Source organism: Centroberyx gerrardi, chromosome 4 (assembly GCF_048128805.1).
Source record: "Centroberyx gerrardi isolate f3 chromosome 4, fCenGer3.hap1.cur.20231027, whole genome shotgun sequence".
Lineage (NCBI taxonomy): Eukaryota > Metazoa > Chordata > Actinopteri > Beryciformes > Berycidae > Centroberyx > Centroberyx gerrardi.
Genome location: NC_136000.1, coordinates 29,275,315 through 29,296,869, shown reverse-complemented (window position 1 = coordinate 29,296,869; position 21,555 = coordinate 29,275,315). Strand labels below are relative to the sequence as shown.

At 43.8% G+C, this 21,555-nt stretch overlaps 1 protein-coding gene across 1 annotated transcript; it reads left to right on the top strand.

The window, feature by feature from the left end:
• Positions 1-718: 718 nt before the first annotated feature.
• Positions 719-20,793, top strand: vps9d1 (VPS9 domain containing 1). The gene is made up of 15 exons (XM_071911266.2): positions 719-908; positions 1,079-1,244; positions 1,596-1,707; positions 4,310-4,372; positions 4,603-4,655; positions 5,194-5,281; positions 5,368-5,453; positions 6,129-6,277; positions 6,478-6,846; positions 7,171-7,300; positions 8,643-8,848; positions 9,892-9,976; positions 13,360-13,464; positions 16,219-16,335; positions 18,633-20,793. The coding sequence occupies exons 1-14, from the start codon at positions 719-721 to the stop codon at positions 16,328-16,330; spliced, it is 1,914 nt and encodes a 637-aa protein (XP_071767367.2). The 3' UTR covers positions 16,331-16,335; positions 18,633-20,793.
• Positions 20,794-21,555: the final 762 nt, after the last annotated feature.

The following is a 21,555-nucleotide window of genomic DNA, read 5'->3' as shown; positions in this document are numbered from 1 at the left end:
ATGATTCAGAAAGTCATGTTTTATGAGAGAATATACTGTAAAAGTCATGTTTTACTGGGTTGTTTGCCGATAAGCAAGGCAGCATTAAACTGCCTGATGTTTGTTGTTGTATTAATGATTCATGGGCATGGACATTTATGGTGGCATTTTGTATTGTGGATGTGTGTTATAACAATATATTACATGCTTGCTCTGTCTCTGCAGGAAGCCTACTGTGAATACTTGAGGACGATCAACTACATTTCACATGCACTTTTGGAGGAAGGTGTATCACAAAGTAAGATCTGTGAATATGATCCATCAAAGTTAGGCAATTATGATTTTTAGATGGGACCACAAATGCACCAACAGTGAATTTGACTGTACCTACATTTGACTGTGTCTAAGAAACTTATTGTTTGACAGCTATGGTCCCACATAACGAATTAGTGGCTGAATGCTGATTGCAATCTCAGTCAGTCTTTATAAAGTTATTACTAATAGTGTGGGTGGAGCTTGCCCAGACTTGCCCCCTCTGCCAACGTAGTTAATGATTTGAACCGCAACTGAACTAATCAACTGGAACACAGTACTTGACTGTTACTCCAGCAAATTGGATCAGACCTGAAATGTCAGGAGATGACCTTGATAGAGACGAATCCCCTAGGAATGCCGTTTCTCCAAACATCACTTTCCGTCATTCCCTCTCTCTTCTTCTTCTTCCTCAGAGGAGAGGGAGATGGTGGCGGTGGAGGTGGAGCGGATGCTGCGGCTGGCCGAGCAGTGCCTGGAGCGAGCCAAGTCCTTTATAGAGAGGAGAGACGACCCGCCCGACCTCTCCGCCTCCGCTTCCCATTCGCCCGTCCAATCGGGAAGCCTCAACCACCTGAGCGCCGTCCTCCCTGCCGCCGCCACCGCTGAAAACACTGGTGAATACGCTTCCTCCAATCACAAGCATCGCTTTTATAAACAGATAATCAGTTCTTGGAGCGTGCCCTCAGGGGTCCTAAATCAAAACTAGCCAATGTTTAGCCACTTTGTCCTTTTAACCAATCACCACCTATCCCCCCCCTCCTCTTTTCTTCTTCTGTTGTCACAGTCATTCCATCTGATACCCCTATGGACGCGGGGCCTAAAGCGGGCAGCCCGTCGAAGCCCGGCCACCGCAGGGTGCTGTCGGAGGGCGACGGGGAGCCCTCCCCCTTCCTGCCCCCCGAGGTCTTCCAGAGACTGCAGACAGTGGAGTCACAGGACAGCAGCAGAAAGTAAGGGCCGGGTGTTTATCAAGGAGTGCAAGCATTGCTACATTCCATATATAGATATCCATTAAGGTAAACAACAGGCAGTTCCAGGAAGTAGCCACTTTGCAGATTCTCCTAACCGTCAATGAGCAAAGGCAAAACATCTACCAGATCCTTAACAAGTCCTCAAGTGTTTTCAATTGAATTATCTCAATTCGAGGCCTTAAATACGATTATATGTTGCCTTTGAGTCTTTAATATGGTTTCCGAGGCAATGTAGCTCTCGCTCGCTGCAGCTCTTGTGAGAAATCTCCCCTTCAGTAATAATGTATTGACTGTGTGTGTGTGTGTGGGTGTGTGTGTGTTTGTGCGTAGGGAACTGACCCCCATTGAAGAAGCATCACGCCTGAACCAGAAGCTGAAAGCGAATTATGAAGCTCGTCTGGCAAGGCTCGCACCTGGTCAAGCCTACCAAAAGACATCTTTGGTTAGTGCGCGTGTGTGTGTGTGAGAGAGGGAGAGAGAAAGCCCCCCCTGGCTTGGGCCTCAGCCTCTGACCCATACCAAGCATTTTGTTGACTCACTCTAAGCTCACATGTATTCTGCACCCAGGTCATTCTGCACTCACCTGACACAGCACACACACACACACACACACACACACACACACACACAATAGGTTAGTGATATTACACAGCTGATTATCTCTGGGGGTTTTGTGGTTGGTTTTGCAATTCACTACCCCTTGGACCTCCATGCATTTCTCTGCATACAATGAAATGCTAAAGCAAGGCAGATAGTGTAGAAATAGTGGCCTCTCCCTCATTCCACAGTATTTACCACATGCATTTTAAAATGCAAGATTCAAAGGACAAGACAGGAGTCAGTACGGTTTACTCTGCGGTTCAACCCAGGCATAAAATGACACTGTCCATACCTTTTATGCTGGAGGCATTCATTTGCATCACTGTCACACGTAGATGTTGGAAAAACTGCAGATTGTTTTTCAGGCTTTAGTGTTTGCCATAGGTAAGAGACACGTGATTGGTTGATGCCATCTGTGATACCCCGCCCCCCTCATGGCCAGTCAATTAGTTTGATCTCTGTTGGACCCTTCCAGGCTCAGCTGTTATCAAGCTAGCTAGAATAAAGAAAAATAGGACTTCCCATCGATTTTCAAAATAAAACCCATGGATAGTGTAACTTATTTGAGTAATACAGTGTATTAAACTGTAGTGGCCAAAGTCTAGCAGTCTAGTAGTGTCTTCCCACCTCCACCCTAGCATCAACACTTCACATCTTGAGGAAAACCCTGTGATGGATATTTGCACTGATATGGCAACGATGTGTTATTTTGAAACCAATGATTTCACCCTGATTTCTTGACTTGACAAGTTAAGCCTCTATGGTGTCTAGTTTTGACCAATCCCAAAACATGACAATTTTGAGTCCTTGAATTACACCAAGCAATATCTTGAAAGCCATTGAAAAGTCCTTGAATTTGATGTACAAATGAGTGTGGGAAACCGTCGATGTTTCACAAAAAGTGGTACACAAGCACAACACTCTCCCTTAGAACACTTAACATTGACTTTATACAAAAGGCGCCGGCAGTTTGAAAAAAGAGAGTGAACACCAATACTTATTTTTTCGATGCGCTTTTATTTTGAAGGCAAAATCGATGTACTTCCGGGCGTGTCGTATCTACCTTTGGTAGCTTGTCGCTGAACGCATGCAGGGGACTTCAACTTGTGTTGAAATCTACTTACTGCTTAGATCAGGGATATTTTAATGCTAGATAACGTCTCAACAAAACAGCGGAACTTTCTCTCCTCGTCGTACTAATCACTCTGGTGGGAAAAGGTGACTCTCTCTTCGGACAGGAAAAAAATGGTATGCGAAATGCGATAACATAAATCTCGTTGGTGCAACTTTCAACTTTCTAGTTAACTCGCTAACGTTATCCCTATTTCCATTGTCTGTTGTGTTGGAGGGATTTTTAATGTAATGTTATCATTCAGATACGGAAAATGTTCCGACGTCCAAACAACCAAGTGGAGCTGCGTGCTTACTGGAGAAAGCTAAAGGCGTTTGTAAAGGTAAAGTCCAGTTAAAGTTTGGTTCCTCGATATGTGTCGTTCTCTTCTATGGAGAACCTAACGCCACACTCAATGAAAAAAATCTGTAAATTTAATTTTACCTTGCTTGTCAGTACACCTACATACCTGGTAGAACATGAGTTGAGACGTTTTACGAAAGTCTAGGAGCCATTCTTCAAATCGGCATACATCCAACACACCAAGTAAACACTTCTTTCAACTGTCAGCTTAATTAGCCACTAGACTATACCACATAATTAACCATAACAGTACATAACATGTTGTTCAGTCTTGTTCTAGTTCGCTCACTGTCCTCTTACAGTCATCATATACAGCAAGAAAGTTATTTTCACATCATACAACAAAAACTCAACTAACCCCTAATCAATCCAGGAATCCTGTTTACCTCCAAAGTTTCTATCCCTCCCCCAATACAAATCTCATAGATGGCAAGACAAATCCATTTCTTCATTTAGCCCATTTGGAGCCAGTGTTTATTTCAAAGATCCATCTACTTTCTTTTCTCAAGATTAGCGTGTACCTATCTCCTCTAAATGGCTTCTTGACCAGTTCTAGACCCATAAACCTCAATCAACCATGTTTATTTGTATTGAAATGTGTAGCTACTGAGGACTTGACATCATTATTTCGAATTTCTTTTGTGCTCAAATATTCTGATCCTTAACTTGCTGTTGGTCTTTTCGATATAACAAAGGCCACATGGACATTTCACCATATAAATCGCATATTTGCTATGACTTGTTACTGAGCCTTTTACTCTATATTTTGCTCCTTGTGTGGGCATGGTAAAATATGTCTGACTTGATCATTGCATTACAATGAACACAGTTATTGCATATAAAGTCACCATCAGGTGGAGGAGTCAAGGAGAACTGTTGAGGAGAACATGGACTCATATTTCTTATTTAATTGCATGAACTTATGAAGCACTTAAACCACAAAAGTAACTTGTTCTCTTTTCCATCGCAGACGCTCTCTCTCCAGCGGCAGATGATGGAGAACCTCATCATAGCCAAAGCCAGGCAGGACGCCGTATCCTTCTGTTGTCGGCCGCTGGCCCGGTTTCACTTTATTTTGAAAGTTCTGAAACATTGATAGTCGCAGTACTGGAAATATTCTCGTTTGCGGGGGTTTTCATTTTTCACTGAAGGCTGTAATGACAAGACGCCCCCCTGTGTTTTGAAACTCCAAAAAGGCGTCATCACTTTTAGCTGATCCATGATGATGGTGCGTGGTTTCCTCAATGTTTGTCGTGACATCAGCTCCACAGGAAGATGGAGGAGAGAAGACTCAGGCTGCAGGAGGAGGCCAACAGGTACACCTCCGTCTTTTAATCATCATTTAAAACTTACATTTATTTGAGTGTGTCTTGTCTTGTCTTACAAGCATCAAGAACTGCTTCTCTCCCTTTTCCCCCACCCTTAATGTAATTATTGCTACATCAACCCAAGTAAAGTTAGTTCCTTCCAATGAGTCTAACAAACTTTCAGTTGAAATTGACATGTCTTGTCGCTCTCAGTGTGTCCAAAGTGCGTTTAAAATGCTCTCTAAAGGATTAGATTTTTTGCTAGAGTTATCTATTGCAAAAATGATGTTGCAGCTTTTTGTCAAATACTTGACTTGTCAAAGCCAGTCAGTTTTGGAAATACACACTTAAGAAATCAAGGTCTGAGGGAAGAATATATTTGAATTCTTAAAATTATTGCCTGTATTTCCATGTGATATTTGCATACATTTTTGCATCAGCTCAGATCCATAGATAATGTAAGTGCTTGTGGATCAACCCAAGAAGAAAACTGTTCATTGTCATGTTAATTGATACATAAACATTTGTGTGTGTGTTTTCATTACAGGAGGTTCGCAGCATCGGGGACAGTGACTGCAGAGGAACAAGAGCAGCGCGTTCTCTACGCCAATGTGCTGGAATATGAACAAGACCATGTGAGTTTGTCTGAATTTGAGCAGGGTCATGAAATTCCAGATGCGTTTGCCAATACATTTTTCATATATGTTTGTTTGTCCTTCAGGATTGGCCCAAGCTGTGGAAAGCCAACATGAAGAAGAATCCTGACGATGCCACGCTGGTTTCAGGTCTGGTCTCCTTCCTGCTCAGGTAACTGACCGCATTCGGATAACACTCTGTTTAAAGTAGTGTTTGTTCTTAGCTGCTCTTTTGTGCTACTATTCTACACATTCAGCAGTATTGTTAGTCTGATGAAACATGGTCGAGTGATAGGTGTTATGTCACCAGTACCACAGCAGATTATTGGAGGCGCTCGAAGGGTCAGCTCAGCTACTCTGTTTGGTTCCGTCAATAGGTGACGTTTGTCTTTCCCTGTGTTATCTTGTGTTTAGATTAGGTTTGGTTACTATCACTCACAAATGTGACTACACACTTGAGTCAAAGGAGCGAGAATATCTGTCATGTCTCACCTGTGCTTGCTAATGGTGTGCTTTAACTCACAGTTTGATGATTGTTGTTGGTCTTGATGCCAGAAGGCAGTATGCTGCAGGGACAAGTTGTAACATAAAGTTCAGATTTGGCAAAATAGGCCTTTGAGTTAATCTAAGTAAAGAAAATTCCATCTAAATTAACAAAGTAAAGTAAAATAAAGGTCCCAAAAATGACACATGAAAAGCAGTTGAAAACTTCCATCTCCTCAACTCAACTGTCCTCCAGTAGGAGTTTGCATGGCCACTAGGTGCCGCCATCACTCCAACTATTTGCACCAGACACGTATTATCAAAACAAAAGAGAAATTACTTTCCACATGTACTGTGTCCACAGCCGTTCTGACCACCCAGTGATGAAGCTCCTGAGGAAACACCAGTACCGGGTTTACAACAGGCTCTACCCCATCGTCAGTAAAGGCCTCCCCTCAAGTCCCGCCTTGCCCCTGAGAGCTTCCCGCAGCACCCAAAGCCTGCTGCACCCAGGTATGGCTGGCCAGTTATTTGTGGGGCGGGTCTTGGAAGGGAACGTTTGGTTCAAATCAATCATTTCTTTCCCAGCTCAACCGCAAATGTAAAAGCTTTCATAAACTGGGTATAGGTTGAATCACTACTGTGTTACATCAGTGGGAGATACATTAGCAAAACGGACATTTATCTAAATGAAAATGCCGTGGATTCTACAGAGACCCAGAAGAAGCCGAGCAGGACCGGCGGCGGTATCGTCGGCAGCCAGAGCTTCAGCTCCGACCCCTCCTTCTCTCCCTCCCTCTCCCACGACCGCAACACCAACTACGAGGAGGAGGAAGGGGAGGAGCCTCGCACGCTGGTGACGGTGGACCGCGAGAACTCGTTCGAGGACCTGGAGCAGTTCCTGACCCAGCTGGACTGGGCGCCGCCGCACGGCGACAGGGATGACGCCGGCTCCGACTCTGACCTGACCTTCGACCCCTCGATGCAGCCGGAGCGGGACGAGAGCCGCGTCCAGGAGCTGGAGATGAGAGCGCTGAAGGAACACCTGAAGGCCATCGTCAAGGATATCCATATCGCCATTGGTGAGCAGGATCGGAGAGGATGAGTGTGTTTGTGTGAGGAATTCACTTGCAAATGAAAGCCACAGGGCCCATAGTTGAAAATTATCTTGTCATGTTGATTTAAAACACTGTTGTTTTCAACATCCACAGTGACATCAAAGTCATAGGTCTGTCCAGTCGTTTGGGATGATTTATGGAGAACATCTGTAGAGAAAATCTGGCATTAGATTCAGAGAGATCGCTCGTCTTTGTCATTCCTCATCTTGCTTTCTTGTCCAAGTACATACCTTTGCAATATTTCAATTGTCCCTCCCTTCCCTTCCCTTCCCTTGCTTTGTGTTTCAGATCAGCTGCTGTCGCTGTGTTTGCTGTCCTTTGAGTGTCTGAACACAGCCAGCTCTAAGGACCTGTGCGTCGCCAGCATAGAGGAAGCCTTCTTCACGCCACTGTGGAGCCCCCTGTTGGCTCTTTTCAGGTAATGCAGCCACATCCTGAATCGTCATCTCTTCACATCTAGTTGGTTCACCAGAGTTGGGTTCATTTGTCTGTATGAGAGCAAAACAGTCGGAGTGAGACCTCGTTTTGAGAGGGAGGTTTCTCACTACGTTTCCAAACCAACTCCACCCAACTATGGGAAGCGGAGTATTATGGGTTAAATACACCGTGAATTATGGGTTATGCCGATGCTCTATGTATGTTAACCTCAAAACAAAGTCCTTTCCTAGACCAAAATTCTGGCCAATCAAGCATGGTCCGAAATTGCCACCCATGAAGCATCACATGCCAGTAAAATTTGAGGTTCACCAGCCACACTGGGTGCTAACTTTTTGAGACGATAACATTTCATGTCTCGGTTATATACAGTCTTTGGTTTTACCTGCTCCCAAACTTTTTCCTGACAGCGTGCGCTCACTCTGGCCGTGAGCCAATCAAATCAAAGCAAATAATGGCTCTGTATCAAACAGGCTCCTGACTGGGTGCCTGTTACGCTGCTCTACACAAGGCTAAAGTTGTTTCTCCACTGTCTGGATGGTTAATTGATTTTGGACCTATATATAATTGGGTTAGAGTTACTATATTTGGACAATGAGTCCAAATAGAGTATGAAAGGCAGCTGAACCGATGCATAACTTCAGCAAAGTAAGAACTCATACTAGTTTGAAAGTGCCCACAAAATGCCAGGGTCAAACTCCAGGTCGCAGTCTAGTGCTGATCAATAGCATGCTGGCTGAAGTGGTGGGAGGATGTCACAGGACTCAGACATTGGCTAACATGTTTGTTTCTATTGTTAGAGATGGGTCCAGGTTTGGCACGATGCTGCACAGTGTTGTATAGGATTTTATCAGCTTTATATATGTTACCATTTGGGAAGAATGTTTGTGAATGTTCCTTAGAAATACTGCATGAGTGCACCTCTCACATTGACCAGTATGTGGCAGTGATACTCTAAAACTAGAGTGTGTCGGCCTCTTCCATCCTTTATTGCTTGTCTGATTCTCAAAACACACAAGTAGACATTTTGTTTTTTGTTTTGTGGCCCGTCTTTTCAAATCATCAGTTAAGTTGTGTTGATGGATCCAAAATGGATCCAGGATTTTTATTTTCTCGTTTAGTTTCTCCAGAGCAGAGTGTTATCTTTCTTATTCTGTGGGAAACACTGAATACTTGGAATAAAAAACAAATTGCTTTGAAATTGGTCACATTTAAAGATATTGAATATCAGCGACGTCAACCACGTCAATCATGAACATCCATTGCTGCAAAATTTCCTTGCACTGGTTTCAGTCTGACTGTAACTCTCTGTGTATCTGTATCAGGAAGGTACATAAGGAAAGGGAACTGGCTTTTGAGACTAGTATGCAGCTGTACCGGGACGTCTCGCCTGGAGATGTCGGTGTTCCCCTGAAGCTGTTCCCCCAGGACCCTGACGCGCTGCAAGGTTCCTACCCCTATGAGTCTGCAGTTCAGGAGCTGAAGCTTGTGTGTAAAGACTGCTGTCCTCAGAGGAAGTTGGAGTGTATTGGTGAGTTAGTTTTGTTTTTTTCTTGCTGTGGTGTTTCTGCACTGCACTTCCCAGAGATCACCTGTCAACCAAACGGTGTGTCCAGGACTGTGACGTCTTTTTCCTTGGATTTTCTGCTGATGCAATTTGAGTTTCTGTAGGTGGCGCTCTTTTCTTTGTCTGTTCAGTCATGGTGGCTATCACTGCTCATGCTAACTACCCAGTTCTTCTGTTTCTGGCAGCAGCAACAGTTGTTTGTAAACTGGATATAGGTTGAGTCACCATTAAGTTATAGCAGTCAATGAGCAGCAAAATAGACATTTATATGGAATGTTGCGGGTTATTACTTGGAACATTGAGAGATCATTTGCTGGTTAGAGTTACCACTTCTCACCATTTTTAGTGTCTGAGGCAGCCAAATATGTTGAAGTCAACAAAATGAACTCCATGATAGACTTAACAAAAATCGTTCACAGATGATTCAAAAAGATGTGGTTTGGTTGGAAATCTGAGTGATGGACAACCGTCCCGCTGGTGTGGTTTTCCCACTCAGCTCCACCTTTTTGTGCGTGGCCGTAAATTATCTTTAGAATAAATGAGCTGGGAAGATTTCTGGTGGGCTAAAGCGAATATCATGTACTCACCATGTCATTTGTTCCAATGTGGTTCTCAAATCGCGTCACATGTCAATGCCTGTCTGTCTTGCCCATCTTTCATGTTCCACTCCACTTCGTACTGTCCAATACTAAAAGTAAAAATAACTTTGAAGAGGATAAGTTCTTGATGATATGTTGTTGTAGGTTTGAGTCTGTCTCTCTCCCACATTTCCTGTCACTCTACACTTTCAAAATAATCAATGTTAGAAGGCGTACTGATCTGAAGTGGCTCTCTGAAGTCATGGTGAAATTTACTCGCTTTTTTCTTACTTTGAGCAAACCACAGCATGAATTTAGTGTGTTGCACACTGGCAGAATTAGTGCTGCACTACTTCTGGATATTTGGGCCGACTACAGTGGCTCGTCATCGCTCATATTTCTTACATCTGCTCTGCTGTTGTGCCGCAGTTCGAACGTTGCGTCTGATCTGTGCCTGCGCCGAGGACTACAGATGCCTCCACGAGGTGGACCTGACGCCCAAAACGGCCGCCATGTGAGTATGAGATCACTGCCTCGCCATTACTGATGAAGACTAACACACACACGCACAGATTTCCACTGCATATTGGAAGCAGACAGCACAAATGCACATAATTGAAGGAAAATTCCCCCCAAAAACACTGTTATAAAAACAGCTGTTGGTGATGTTGAGGTATTTCCAGCGTAGCTACAATGGAGTTTGATGGTATAAAAATTTGAAGCTACCTAAAACATCAACGGTAAACGTCAGGTTTTGGTGTCAGTACCTCAGAATCAAAGAGCGAGGGCTTGTCTTGCATTCTGGGAAATGTAGGAAATCACAAACTGAAGTCGAAGTAGACAAGGCAGGTTGCGGGAAAGTGGGTACACCAACAAGTAAATTGCAAGACTTGATCACAAAATAGCTCCTGGAATGCACTGAATACAGATTGGATGGAATTTTCCTTCAATTGAATCCACCCCAAATACACCTAGTTAAACTTTGCCTCAAAGTGAAAGCCCTTTCCCCGATCCCTGTTGACTCCATGCTGATGGTAGGAAGGGACAAGACTTTCCCAAAGTCCAGTGGAAGTACCCAAACATCATTTAAGGCTCCCTGCCTCGGTAGTCGCCCTGTCAGGTCTCATCAGCGCTCGGCTAGGCCCGTCGCAGCAGGGGGCCGTCCTAGGTCTGTTACCCCCCTGTAGAGCGCTTCTTCCTGGCCAGGCCTAAAAAATTGGGTCGTCCTGTCTGGGTTTTGGAACAGACCCAGGGTCCCGACGAGGAGCTCGGGTAAGGACAGGGGCGGAGAAGGTTCTTAGAATCCTGGGTGATGCAGAGAGAGTCGGACAGAGGCTCAGTGGGTCACAGCGCCCATAATGGGGGAACACACAGAGCGCACCGCGGACTCAATTTAAATTGTTCCCCGTTTTGACAAAGGTTTGTCTGAAACGTCGGCAAATAAATGGCCGCAGAGGAAATATGTACGCGGATCTATTAGTCGGGGCTTCGTATTATCCCCCCCCCTGCACCACACCCAGGAGGGAAAGCAGTGATACGCTTATAATCTGCATCGCTGCTCAATTAAACCCTGATCTGTAAGTTAATGGACTGGGAGCGTTTTGGTATCAATGTTGTATAACCAGAGAACTGTAGACGTCTAGTAAACCAACTGAGGGCTAATAGTTTTTTCAGAGCGAGGTGGGTCCGGATCTTAATGCTGCAGTCTCAGAATAGGAGCATTTACTGGGTTGTTTGCTTGACTGGAGAGTCTGCTAACTTAAGCCTCAAGTTAAGGGCATAGACTGTGTTTTTTTTAATAGGGCTCAAAAGCATTGGTAGGAAACCAAAGAGGAGTTTACAGCCCCCAGGCTTTAAATCTAGAACTTCTCTGTTTGCTTTATGAGTCCACATTCCCCCCCAAAGAGTTGCATATCTCGTCTTCCCCATACACTCTCATCCCCGTCTCTGTTTTTGCGTCTTCTCTTTTTTTTGGACCCGCTAATGTTTCGGAGGACGACTGAGGCCACGTCTCCTGCTCCATATCTGTCTCCTTGTATCGGAGTGTGTGCGGGGCGATCGGAGACGGCGGACCGGAGGAGTTGATGGGTGTAGCACTTCTCAAAGACGTTCATCCAAAAAAGTTGAAGGTTTTTTTTTTTTTCGTTCCACCCTCTCGCTGTGATTCAGTTTTCATTTCTCGGAACTAAATTTAGTTGCTAAGCAGTATCTCCTATGTACTGTCTGGGATTTAATTTGTTACCTGGAAGCATTAGTTGCCCACTGAGCATTCAGGAAGCCGGACTCTCACTCTATGGCCGAGCCGCAAAGTCAAACTCTGCTATGTCTTCAAAAATCTATGATCTCATATGACTAGGTCTGTGATCTCCAGATATGATGTATAATCACATTTTTAAGTAAAATGATTGCAGCTTGAGCAGAAAGCCTCTGCTGCAAAGAAACAACTCTTCTCCACGGAGCACTCTGGCTCTTTTAGGTCATCGCAGTTCCATCTTATTTTCGGGAATGCCATAATCTAGCCAGTGGCCGCTGGCAACTCTAATGCAATAAAACACCATTGCAGAAGTGTCCTCTTTCTTATGTTTTTTTTCGCTCAGAAGTTGATTCAGGCCTCATTGAGGGGGGTAATTTAGGACTGTATATTTTCCTGCTTGCCATCTGGCAGTGACCAATGTTTTTTCTTCTTGATCATGGTTCGGTACAGGCCCAGATGTGACTGCTTTTCTTAGTCCATCTAAATACAGGTTGCTTTTCTGCAAGGGAATGCTTTTGGTCAAGGCCCGTTTCAGCAAGAGAAATTACAATCAGGCTCCTAACTAATCATGACCTCGCTCAGTTCATATATAGGATCATCAGCTTTCAATAGGAATGAGCGTACTTTATATTTACGCTGTGCACTTTGTGTTTTCTTTTCACACCCTGTCCCTTTGGTTTCCACTCGACTTAATTGAACACACACACACTTCTTCCTCTGCTCGCTCTCTTCTTTTAATCCGTTCAATAGCGTTTCCACATTCATCCATCTCTTTTGTTCCTGACCAATGGGGGCTCATTTGTTCTCCCCCACGCCTTTTGTCTGGCTCTACATCCCTTTTCTTTTCTCTCTCTTCATTGTGTCGCTCACCTCGCCCACCTCTCTCCCTCTCTCTGTCCTGTTGATTTTGTTTTTTTCCCTCAGTGTTTCTGCTGTCTTTTGAAACCCCGTTACGGAGCTTCGTCCCCCGATGCGGTTTCTCACCGAAATCAGTATCCAGACACGGCGCATTGTAGCCTTGGAATGCAGAGACACCGGTTTCGCGTGAGGGGATTGATTATTGTGTGTGTGTGTGTGTGTGTGTGTGTGTTTACAGTAGTGAACTCAGAGGATTATTACTCAGGGTTGCGATTATGCGTGTGAGGTCCAGCTCTCCGCGGTTACACGAGCCTGTCCGCGCCTCCCCGAACCTGCAGAGGGAGAGTATCCAGTTGCGTGCGGCCGGGGTCAGTCGAGGGCCAGCCACCTAGCTTCTCACGCGAGGCCGGTGGGCCCGAGCGGCTGGCCCCTGCGTGTGAGTCCCAATAAACAAACAGTCACTGTCTGCACCCAGGGAGAGAATGCTATCGAGCTGTCATCATCTCTCCGGCCGTAATCGCTCCTCCCAACAGGAAAAAAAAAAAAGCTTTATCATTTCCATCTCTGAACACACATCCCATTAAGGGCTGCGTTTGATTTAGTTTCCAGTCAGTCCCTCGGGGCGCACATGTCATCATAGCCTGTAAATGTCATTCTCTCTTTTTTTTGTTTTTTTTTCTCCCTCTGCCCTATTTATTTACTTGCTGTTTTCCTCTGTGCTTCATCCCACATCCCCCTCCTCCTCCTCCTCCTCCTCCTCTCTGCTTCTCTCTTTCGTCCGACAGCGGCGCAGACGACCTGTTGCCCATCCTGTCCTTCGTGGCTCTGCGGTGCGAGTGTCCCCAGCTGGTGTCTGAATGCGCCGCCTTGGAAGAGTTCATTCACGAAGGGTGAGTGTCAGCATGATGGGGAATGACGGCAAATGACAAACATACCAAGTTCTTGCAGAAAACTATTGTTTACCTGCACCTCCCTCCACCGCAGGGCTCATTCTTAGAGATGCCAGCATTGTTTCAGATAAAAGCGTACCTCATAAGAAGCCTCTGCCAACTTGCGCAATACTCCTCACCGTGATTCATTTGAGTGATACAGGCTTTTGAAGACCGATACTGACATTTCTGGATTGAAGCTGCCAATGATTTGTGCCGATGTTCATCTTTAAATCTGACAATTTTCCGCCAAAACATTCCAAGTATTCAGTGTTTCCCCCTGGAATCTTATCCTTGTCAGGGTGGAAAAGCCTCTGAAACAGCATTTAGACCATGGGACACTAAAACTCTCCATGGTGATGATGATAATAAAAACATTATTAATTAAAATAATCCAGTCAAAATGTCTCATTTGAATCAGTTCAGGTTAAGGACTTCCCATAGACAACCAGTGTATTATTAATTAAATTGTACAGTGTGTAATCAAACTGCATCATATCAGAGGTGGACGACACTTGACTGGATGATATCCAATTTGCAATAAAATGCTGTATCAGCAAAGGGACATCAGTATATGACCCTTGTTTTTTGTTCACCATCTTTCTCACTGCTGTCTTCCTGAAGTTGACACATGCTCACTGTCATAAAGTAGGGGTATAAAGTCCTGTAAGCATATGCCACAACTACTACACTACGTTTGAATGCATGTTGGCCAATACCAAGACAGGAGCAGGCAAGCAGGACGTACGGGGGGGGATCTCGGGTTCAGATGAATCAGGCTGAGTATCAGGGTGTCGTCGCGTGTGAGTCCAGACCACACCCGAGAGGTCTACTCGCAGCCGTAAAAACAGTCGGTCGTAAAAAGCCGCCTGGTTAGATTGGCAGTGGCCGTGGAATGTCGGGATATTTAGGAATTGGTTTTTCTTCCCTATAAAAATACAAATAAAATCCCACTCGATGTTTATGCAGCTCAGCGGTTTGGAAGGGCTCAAGTTGGGGGAGAGGTGGCACCCGAGGGGATGGGGGGGGGGGGGTCTTTGAAGTGATTAGTTGAATCAGTTGTCGCTCACTGTTTTTGTAATTTGTGTAAAAGTATGCAATGCCGTGACCAGCAGCCCTCAAAGGGGAAAAGGCCGCACACCAAAACAAGCTTAAAAAAAGTACATTAAGAAGGTGAGATAAGGGGGGAAAAAGGTTATTTTACTTCAATTTGTCTTCAATTTTAGTTTTTTGCACTTTTTGAGCACCATGTCAAATTAAAAGAACCATTTTGGCTATTTCAGCTTCTTAATGTCCTTGTTTTTTTGAGGCTTGATGCCCTAACTGGCTGGTGTGCGGGCTCCTTTTCACTTTTTAATGATGTTTTGAACTGTGCTTTTGAGCCGACACACACAAAGTAATCATTAGCACCTCAGTCAACACAGGCGCCGTATAGTGTTATACGATAACTGAAATTTAAACACTACTTCAACTTCGCTACTTCACTACTTCAAGTACTGAATTGTATGAACATTAAATACTTTCTAGAAATTCAAAGTATTCTGTAAGCTCAACATGGCCTCTAGAGGGTGTATACATGCAGATTGGAATAGTTAGAAGAAGAAGAAGGATTGGAATAGACAGAGCCTCAATCTGGCTCTTGACAGTGGACTGCAGCAGTCACAGCCAAACAGCTGAAAACATTCAAAGGCATCAATCAGTCCACAACGTCTTGAACTGGATCCCAGTCCACCTAAACTGGTTGACAATTCTGGTGCCAGGAGCCAAATATGGAACTATTTCACTTAACAAAGCCAACAAGGGGATGGACCAACCCTCATCAAACCCCTGTGTAAAAAGTTTCTACAAAGCTGTCCGGTTTCTTGTTTGGAGTGGTATTGCAGTAGCATTGCATTTTTACATATTAAACTTAGTGTTGGTATCGAAGTCCAAATTCTGCTATCGTGACAACACTCTGCAGTATCAGACATCTTTATTGACAATTGACCACAGCCCTACCAGCAGTTAAGTGATAAACATCCTAGTCTCTCTCTCTCTCTCTCTCTCTCTCTCTCTCTCTCTCTCTCTCTCTCTCTCTCTCTCTCTCTCTCTCTCTCTCTCTCTCTCTCTCTCTCTCTCTCTCTCTCTCTCTCTCTCTCTCTCTCTCTCTCTCTCTCTCTCTCTCTCTCTCTCTCTCTCTCTCTGTGTCTTCTCTCTCCTCCCCTGCCTTCGTATCCAGTTGCTCTCGTGTCTTGCTCTCGTTAGTTCAGGGTCAGCCAGAGTTGACTGGCTCTCCAGCCCTCCTCTGTCTCTTGTCTGCTGTCTCTGAGCAATCCTCTCCTCTCATCCCTCTCTACCCATCATTCTCCTCTTTTCGAACTCCTCATGCTGCCCACCCTTTTTGTGTATATACACGGAGAGCTCTAAAGCTGGGGGGATTCCTTTTGTTTAGTAGTGGTATGGTCAAGGCTGAGCAGGGAGGTTGATCTGTTACCCTTAAGGGAAAATGCTGATTTGATGATTCCAGCAAAAAGAATGAATCGGGGGATCCAATCTGTGCGTGGATGTTTGGGGTTTTTGTGGTCAGTCATGCCTGTCTATCTTTCCTTCTATCAGATTGGAGTCGTCTTTTGTCTGTGTTCCTATTGTCCTAATTTGACTGTCAAGGTTTCTTCCAGCCTCAAGGTATTTCAAAGGAACAGCTAAACTCACATCTCTTTTCCATCTATTTTCCAGCTATTTGATAGGAGAGGAGGGCTACTGTCTGACCTCCATGCAGAGTGCCTTGGCCTACGTTGAGTCGCTGTACACAGGAGGAGCTCACCTTCGCACAGCCAAGCTCACCTGATACAGGTAAAGGAATGTCCGGACTAGATTCATGCATTCATTGGCCTTTGTGAAAAAGGTTAAAAAGTAAGCCACTACACCTGAAAGGAGTATGTGGTGAGGCTGAGTGTCATGATAGTTTGACAGTTGCAAAACTAAACATCTGTGGCTCTATCTTTGTGCGTATCTAAACAAAATGGCTGTTGGACAAACAGTCACAGCCAAAAAGCAAAAACAAGTAGCCAAGTAACACAGTAAGGTAGTGTTGGCATTTGAAGCTACTGTATTGTAGTTGTTGTCAGCTAGCAATGCTAATGTAAAGAGTTGTAGAACTTGCGAAATGCAAAGATGAAGAGAACGCGATAACATCAAGATGGTAAACCTCAGGAACGTAATTAAATGCCCTTACATTAGTTTTGGATACAATACTGCTCCATTTAAAAACAGAATGCAATTCATTACACCACACCTGAGTAAATGACAGCACAAAGCGATACAATACGTTACCAGCGATGAAGATAACACAAGTAGCTCAGATTTACTCTTAACTCTCTCTTACTCTCTCACTCAGTGGATTTTCATGTTCAGCCCAACATGAAAATCCATTGAAGTTGTTACGGAAAACACCCAGCGAGTTAGCACCCGTCATTCCATCTCAGCCTTCTTCTAAACTATTGAAGTTAATGGAGCCGCCTTTTAACAGCTCCCAAAAAAATGGACGAAATGTCCATCTAATTTCTCCAAACAGCTCGTGCAGCATAATCCACGTGTTTCGTGGCCAAACGATTGTACTGTGGGTCCAAAAGTCCAATATTTACTTCATCTCCTACATTTTCTTCGACGACATTGCTTTGCGACTTCCGCCAGAGCGCTGCAGGGTCGTGCGCAACTAGAACAAAGCAATGTCGTTGAGGAAAATGTAGGAGATGAGGTAAATATTGGACTTTTGGACCCACAGTGCAATTGTTTGGCTACAAAACACTTGGTTGTTTGATGGACATTTTATGTGGGGTTTTTTGTTTTGTTTTTGTTTAGGTTTTGTGGAATTTTCTTTTTTGGAAGCTATAAAAAGATGGCCCTGTTAACTTCAATAGGCTGAGATGGAACTGTGGGGGCTAGTAGTTAATGACTGAATTTTAATTTTGGGGTGAACTGTTCCTTTAAGATGGCTTTACAACACTGACACAGTCTTCATTTCATTTTTGCTGTTTGTTAGACCTAATCTTTGGAAGTGTCTAAAGGCCATGATACATGGGCAACATTTTGAGGCAATATGTCATAGATGGACAATTTTTGCCAGCAATTATGACCAGAGCTGGAGGGATGGAGGGAGAGACGGAGTGAAGTAGACCAGCTAAGACTAATGCTTCACACCGAGGGATTAGAGTGTAGCTGGACGGCTTGTCTGGCGGGGCCCAAAGTGACACGATGGGACTGTATGTTATAACATGTGACATCCTCAACCGGCATTCCCCAAAACTCCCAGTGACACAATGATTCCACTCTGGCTAAATACTGGACTCCGCGGAGCGCTGCGCTCCCCAGAACTGTCGCTTTGCCGCCGGGCCGCTGGGTTGAGAAGAGGGAGCTGGACGTTCGGAGTGTTTCACACTGGAATAACAGATTTCGTTTTAAATGTCGGCCTCAAATGTAGACAGTTGTTCTATGTGTGATTTCACAAGTCTTCTCTCATGATTTTGATCAAATTAGGCCGTCTTACACTGTTGAAATTACACTTGATGAATCAAGCCATAAGTCACATCCAGTCACTTATGGCTAGATCTTTAAAAGTCACTTTAGGGCATCCAGGGCCAAAGCAAGTCTTGAAAATAGTTTAGTCAGATTTTGCTGATCCTTATTTTGCGTTTGAAGACACTCTAAAAACATGAAAGTTATGCATCTAACCAAGGCTTGTTAGTTATCCAATATTTCACAGAGGAAACTTGTGCCTATGCTTATCATGCATTCTACTATAATGATATCACATTTTTACAGCTCCACTGATTTATAATAGGGTTTGACCAATATAGGTTTATGAAGGCCGATACTGAGACTTTTGCCTCAGAGCTGCCGATAGCTGATATTTTGTGCCAATATCTTTAAATTTGACCATTTTCGTGCCAAAACATTACAATGTCAAGTGCTTCACCCAGAATTGTGTTCTTGTCAGGGTGGAAAAGCCTCTGAAACAGCATTTAGACCATCATGGGACACTAAAACTCTCCACTGAAACCCATGAAATTGTATATATCAGCCTAACCCTTGCATATAATCTTGAATATTGTATTCTTAATACTGTTTTGCTGTTCCTTTTTGCGTTGTAGGCTGCTGCAGTGAAAAGAGTCCCAACCTGCAATCCAACCCACATCCCCGCTGCACCGCTGAATGGCAACAGCCGCACCTGCAGCTCCCTTCACCCCTGCAGCTGCAGACGCATGTAACCTACCAGACACAGACTGATATTCTATATTTAACAGGACTATCTTTCTCTTACCTCTTGTTTTGGTCGCCAGTGCCTACGGACCCGTTTGGCCGCTTACACCATGAATAGTTTTCTAACCAAACCCTGGCCCTGGAGCGGGGGCTCGGTGCCGGACTAGGCTCTGCTGGGTCTCGCGCTGTGTTTTCAAACACTAAGGCATTGCTATATAAACCAGGATTGGATTGCAGAAGGGACTGCGCGGTCTAGATTAGCGAACGGACGGAGTCTTAGGGAACGGAATTGGAATCGATGCCATCGTTTGTATGAATCCATACAGGTTTAGCGTTTGCTCACACCTAAAGTTTGCAACTTTAGAGTAACCTGCAATATGTTTTACAACTTTGTTTTTTTCCCACCCTCCTCACGTCTGTCACAGTTTTATTGCTTTCCATGATGAGGAAATAGGCGATCTCTGTGGGAGCTAAACTGAAAGAGCGCTATTGAACTGTGTTACAGGTTTTCATTATTTTAAGGAGTCCTCTGATGAGCGGGAATGTCTCAGACTGACGTCGGATTAGAGTTTTTTTTAATCCACGTATCTTGCAGCGGTTTTATAAGAATGCATCGACGGCGATGATGAGTATTTATTAGAGAGAGCTTGTGTGTGTTTGTGCGGGTGAGTGTGTGTTTTATGTGCACCTTTGTTTTTGGTTGGGAGAATGAACAGGTAAAATTCATCCACAAAAATATGAAATGATATATTAGTTTATGCACTTTGGGAGTTGAGGGTCATCTCTAATGACTGTCATCTTGTCATGTGACGGCACACAGCCGACCATTATGGCAGGAATTGACGCACACAGGAATACAGTTAGGCAATACTTAGACCTGACTGTTCATACTTTTGCACTTTGTTGGTTTGCTCCACTGTATTTTTTCTTTTTTTAAGTCCTGTCAACTTGTGTGTGTATGCGTGTGTTGTAGGAATTGATTTGCAAGTGAAGCCACAGGGACTGCAGCTATGTGTGGAACATTATATTGTCACGTTGATTTACAGCAGTGTCGTTTTCAGCATCCGACATTTCCCAAAAGCGGTTCGAGTGTCCAAAGGTCTACTGTGAACGACTTTTGGATGGAAAGAGGCAAACGAGTAGAAACCGAGCGTTCGATTCGGAGAGGTCGCTCGTCTTTGTCGTCAACTTTTCCTCGACTTTAGCCTTTCAATGTCAAGGAAACGTCAAAATAAAGCAACCGTTTCTACACAACCTTATTGTTCTGTTTTCCTCTCTCTCTAACCCCTTTCCTCGAAGTGAACCCTCATCCCCGCAAATCCACACAGGTTTAAAACCACCGGATGGGAGCAAGAGCACAGGCACATTGCCACTCTATGGATTGGTTGAGGTTTATCCATGCGAACTTGAATTAGATTACCCACCGATGGACGCTGAAGGACTCGAGAAAATGCAAAATATATGGCAGCTCTTCAAGCCGTTTGGTTTCAAATGTGTGCACAGTGGTGGGATGAGTGTTCACCTGAAGGACAAAGGTAGATCCAGTAAGCAGAGTTTCCTCCAGTGTCTTTTCTGCGTTCACTTACAGACTGTTTTTTGTCGTCGTTTTATTCTGCTTGGTTTATTTGCTCGATCGAATCGCCTATTTCATATATTTTTTATTTTGTATGGGTCCAAAAAGATGATGTGAAAAGATATCTTAAGTGTTTGTTGGATTTAAAACTACTGCCTGCATTTTGTGACATTGTTAACACCAAAAATATACTCATGTTTTCATCTATGGAAACTGTATGTAATTATAATAAAAAGGCCAGGAAGCTGAGATATATATTTTGCAAAGTGGATGAAACCACTACACTGATGCAACTAATGATTTATTGTCTGTTATTTTTTGTTGTTGTTGTTGCATTTGAAGAGTTTATTATATGAATGTATGTTATTTCATCATTATTAAACTATTTTACTGTGACAGTGTATGGGAAAGTTAGAATGTGACTAATGAATGCGTGTTGGATTGTGATGCCAATAAAGAAGAGCGGAGAAATGTTTAAATGGTTTCATGTGTGTTTTGGTCCGACTCTAAATCTGATCAGTAGACTTCAGCTGATGACACTGCTATTTCTTTTATGTGAGATGGAGCTGACTGGGATGCAGGACAAACTTCAGAGAAACACTCAGGCTGAATCCCATTCTTCAGATCATAGACTATGCATGCGGCTCCATTTATACATCAGTATTGTTCACATCAAGATCAATTGGTTTAAATGGGGTGGGGTTAGATGGCTGTAAATCGCAGGCAGTCTGTCCATGCGAAAACTGTTTGCTTCATAGACAACGCACTGACTGATGAGTATGGGGTTAAATCACTTCCATAATGTATTCACTAATATTTTTTTTCATTTGTACTTTGCAACTTGTAGTTCAATTTTTGTGAATGTGGAGAGAAGATTTGCAAGATTAACAAAAACAAAATACTAACAAATACAGTGAAGCTTCTAAGAAGTATTTTGTTAATACTGGCTTGTCTATGAAGATTAAACACACTTGATCGTTCTCCCTCAGATTATGTGAAAGAAGACGCTTATTTACTCAGGTTTGATCCAAGATATCAAGCAATTGATAAGGCTGGAAATTGTAGTAATTCCAAATGGCAAAGTAGTTCCCCTCTTTAAATTAGGGGACCCACAATCTTTTAATGATTGCCCTATCTACTGTAGGTCCTTCCATGCTTTTCAAAAATCCTAGAAAAGTTAGTGTACATGAGACTTCTGAAGCATCTCAATCCTAATTCCATTGATGAAATCCACTGCTGTA

Excerpts from the sequence above, each read along its gene's own strand:
- vps9d1 (XM_071911266.2), top strand. The coding sequence starts at position 719 with ATGGTGGCGGTGGAGGTGGAGCGGATGCTGCGGCTGGCCGAGCAGTGC. Across the intron at positions 909-1,078 it reads CGCCACCGCTGAAAACACTG|TCATTCCATCTGATACCCCT; the intron begins GTGAATACGCTT and ends CTGTTGTCACAG. Across the intron at positions 8,849-9,891 it reads GAGGAAGTTGGAGTGTATTG|TTCGAACGTTGCGTCTGATC; the intron begins GTGAGTTAGTTT and ends GTTGTGCCGCAG.